Consider the following 3,276-nt stretch of genomic DNA (forward strand, 5'->3'; position numbering starts at 1 on the left):
ACTGCTGTAGCTGAACCCAGGACAGAAGGTGTGACAATGAGGGGAACGCGGTGGGGAGGAAGTGCAATAGAACTATGAAAAAGCCTGTACTTCTTGGACATTCATGTATCCAATATTAAAATAGGCATTGAGAACAGAAAAAGCATTGGAAAATACAATTTTAAAAGCCTTTGCAACAAATATTAAAAAACCAATAACAAAAAAAGACACCAAACAGAAACAAACACCCTCCACAAAAAAGGCTAGCTGAAAAGAACAAAAAATTCCACAGACACCTAGTGACAAGTTCTTTGCTGCTGGCCATATCAGGTCATTTCAGAACACAGCACGTAAGTCAAGTAAATACTATCTGCTTTGGAAAGATTTGTAGAACATGAATGTTTTGGGTTTATTTTTTTTCCCCAAAAAAAATCTGGGAGAAGATGAAAAACTGTGTAATGCATTAGAATTGTATAAGGCACTAGAATTTCAAAACGAACCAGCTGACTTACTTTGGGCACAAAAAATCCTACTTTCCTGCCTCTACCTAGGACATTCTTGGAATTTGCAGGAAACAAAAAACTTTAATGAAAATAGTATGAATTGAGCTAAACCCCTTAAAAATTAAGTAACAGTTGTTCCAAAACTTGGAAGTTCATCACTTTGTCTCTTAAAACTAATACTGAAGCATCCACTGTAATTTAGAAACAAGATGGCTGAAAGAAATAGCTGACACCACATCTATTATTTGGTAGAAATATAAGGTTTTGTTTTACAAACCTCTGGGTTCTTTAATGCAGTTTATCCAATATAAGTAATAAGGAGTGAATTGCAGTGCTTACAGTCCCTTTCTAACTACACACACTTATTTTTTGAGCTACTGAAAAGAACAGGTCAGCTGCTTCTTCCCCAACAATCTTTGCTCAAAACCAAACTGAAAACCTTTATTACAGCTGGTGAAGAAAATGAGAAAGCCATTTATATTCCCTTTTGGAAATGTGGAAGAAGGAATATGAGGTAATATTCATACTTCATTAGTACTTAACAATGACAAACCCAGGTGTCTAAAATCAGGTATTGAAGAATTCAATATTCCCAAGTATTCACACTGAAGCAAACAGAAAAAATCGACAGGGTCACAATCACCTAAAAGAGCATAATTATACAGTGTAATGATGTTTTACCTCATCAGAGTTAACCATAGTGACGAGAAGAGTCTCAGAGATGTAGAGAAAAATACTCCACTCCAGTAGGCAATGCCTGTCCCAAAGAGAAATAGAATCAGGGACACAAGGGGGAACCATGCATCCCAACTACTCAGTACAGCAGCATCCATCTCTGGTAGTGACAGTGATTCCCGTATCTCTCTAAACCAGTTAAACCTGCCAAAAACATGAAAGCAGAATTACTTACCATTTCTAATTGCCATTACAGTAAGATATCTATCAATAATTCCTCCTACAACAGCACATAAAATCACAGCAAGGTATTCACAATTACTACAGATAAAATAATATTCCTCCCCACCAATATTCTTACTGAAATTTCTGTTTTGGAAACTGCTTTAAATAAATAAATTGTGCAAACTCACCCCTGCAGAAACACAACAATGCTTATAAGAGGTTCTACTTTGTAGGGTTTAGCTGTCCTAACTAGTTCAAGGGAAAAGTCTGAACACTGGCCTAGAATCAAGAACAGAAAGCATCTATAGTTACTATTTTGCCATGAACTTTAACAAAGAAGGTACATAACAAAAAGTAAATTCAGACAAAGGTTTGAAAGTTTACTTTAAATCAAGGTAACTGTCTAATAGCAGTACTGCAAGTCATCTTTCATCATCAAAGCCCTTATGCACTGCATTGCCCATTTTAGGTAATGTCACCAGAGCTTCTAGAGCGATTATAGTGTTTGTTGTGAACACCACCTGAATTTAAATAGAAATGCATTTTGCCTGAAGACATGTCTGAAAGTTAGTCTGCGACTCTCATCTTCATGCAAGAAATAAAGTGTTTTGTGCAGTTAACAATGTTTTAAACTTTTACATGTATTTTTTAGTAGACTTCCATTAATCCCAAAATACTGTGCAACAGCAATCATTCGCAAAGAAGGCACAGCAGAGTAAAACAATAAGGAAATATTCTGCTACACCACAACCTAGAAGGACTGCCAACAGAAACTGGAACTGAAGAAAACAGATCCAAGTACATGCACAAGTTCAATGATACTTAATCATAGAATCATAGAATCATAGAATAGTTAGGGTTGGAAAGGACCTTAAGATCATCTAGTTCCAACCCCCCTGCCATGGGCAGGGACATCTCACACTAAACCATGTCACCCAAGGCTCTGTCCAGCCTGGCCTTGAACACCACCAGGGATGGAGCATTCAATGCATACCAGCCAGCTAGTCTTTCAACAGTAAATTGGGCAATTTCTCTAAAAACACTTGATAGAAGAAAAAGATTCTAAAAAGCTACCTGTTGATACCAGTGTGCTCAATTGTCCTCCGTAAGTAAGAAGAATATTAGAAACAACATAGACTGGAAGAGCACCAGCATGGAACCTTATCATCTGAAAGACAAGGATATAATGATAACTTTTAATTTCTACATATAAAAAGATATAAAAAAAACCACACACAGAAATACTATCGTGAAGCCAGCATGATAATGTGATTAAAAATTCTTAAAAGATTCAACCAGCTTCTTATTTAGATACATTAAGTATTTGATAACCACAATTGGCAATTACTTTTATATATAGAAAATACTCAGCTCTCTCATAAATGGCTGATCAAATGTGTTGTGATGAATAAAATAGTTACAAATTAATGGGTTTTCTTTTCTTTTCAAAACAAATATTAAATAATACAGTCGCATGTTAATGGTGTTTCAATAAAATGAATTAAAAAAATTAAAAGTAAAAGGCTACTTTCCAAGCAAAATCTGCATATAGTTATACATGCTTTTGGGCAAAGAAGGGTTGGAAGCAATTTCATGTATGTTTTAACTGGTTTTCACTGTTCCGAGTCTTAATGTATGTACAAATAACACATAGATTTTTCTAAAACAGCAACCAAATGAGAAACCCTTGATATAAATGCATACATTCAAACAGAGAAACTTGCCAGTAATATTCCAACACCACGCTTAGGTGCTTGCAAATTCATTACATTTTAGAATCAGGAAACTGCAGGTGAATAGTCTATTTTTACCAGTACCAATGTTGAAATGTATTCTTCACTGACAACCAAAGAAAATTTGTGGAAAAGGAGCATATGGATTTACTTAAGACTCT

General features: G+C 35.3%; 1 protein-coding gene across 1 annotated transcript in view; it reads right to left on the reverse strand.

The window, feature by feature from the left end:
- Positions 1–1,163: 1,163 nt before the first annotated feature.
- PGAP1 (post-GPI attachment to proteins 1) overlaps positions 1,164–3,276 on the reverse strand; it is a gene marked incomplete at both ends in the record, with an annotated part of 22,401 nt that continues 20,288 nt past the window's right edge. Inside the window, 3 exons of the mRNA XM_010022731.1 lie at positions 1,164–1,361; positions 1,571–1,661; positions 2,457–2,550. Of these exons, the coding sequence (XP_010021033.1) occupies positions 1,164–1,361; positions 1,571–1,661; positions 2,457–2,550 (383 nt within the window). The remainder of the gene's footprint in view (positions 1,362–1,570; positions 1,662–2,456; positions 2,551–3,276) is intronic.

The sequence above is a fragment of the Nestor notabilis genome, unplaced genomic scaffold (genome assembly GCF_000696875.1).
Source record: "Nestor notabilis isolate BGI_N333 unplaced genomic scaffold, ASM69687v1 scaffold12249, whole genome shotgun sequence".
NCBI classification, from domain to species: domain Eukaryota; kingdom Metazoa; phylum Chordata; class Aves; order Psittaciformes; family Psittacidae; genus Nestor; species Nestor notabilis.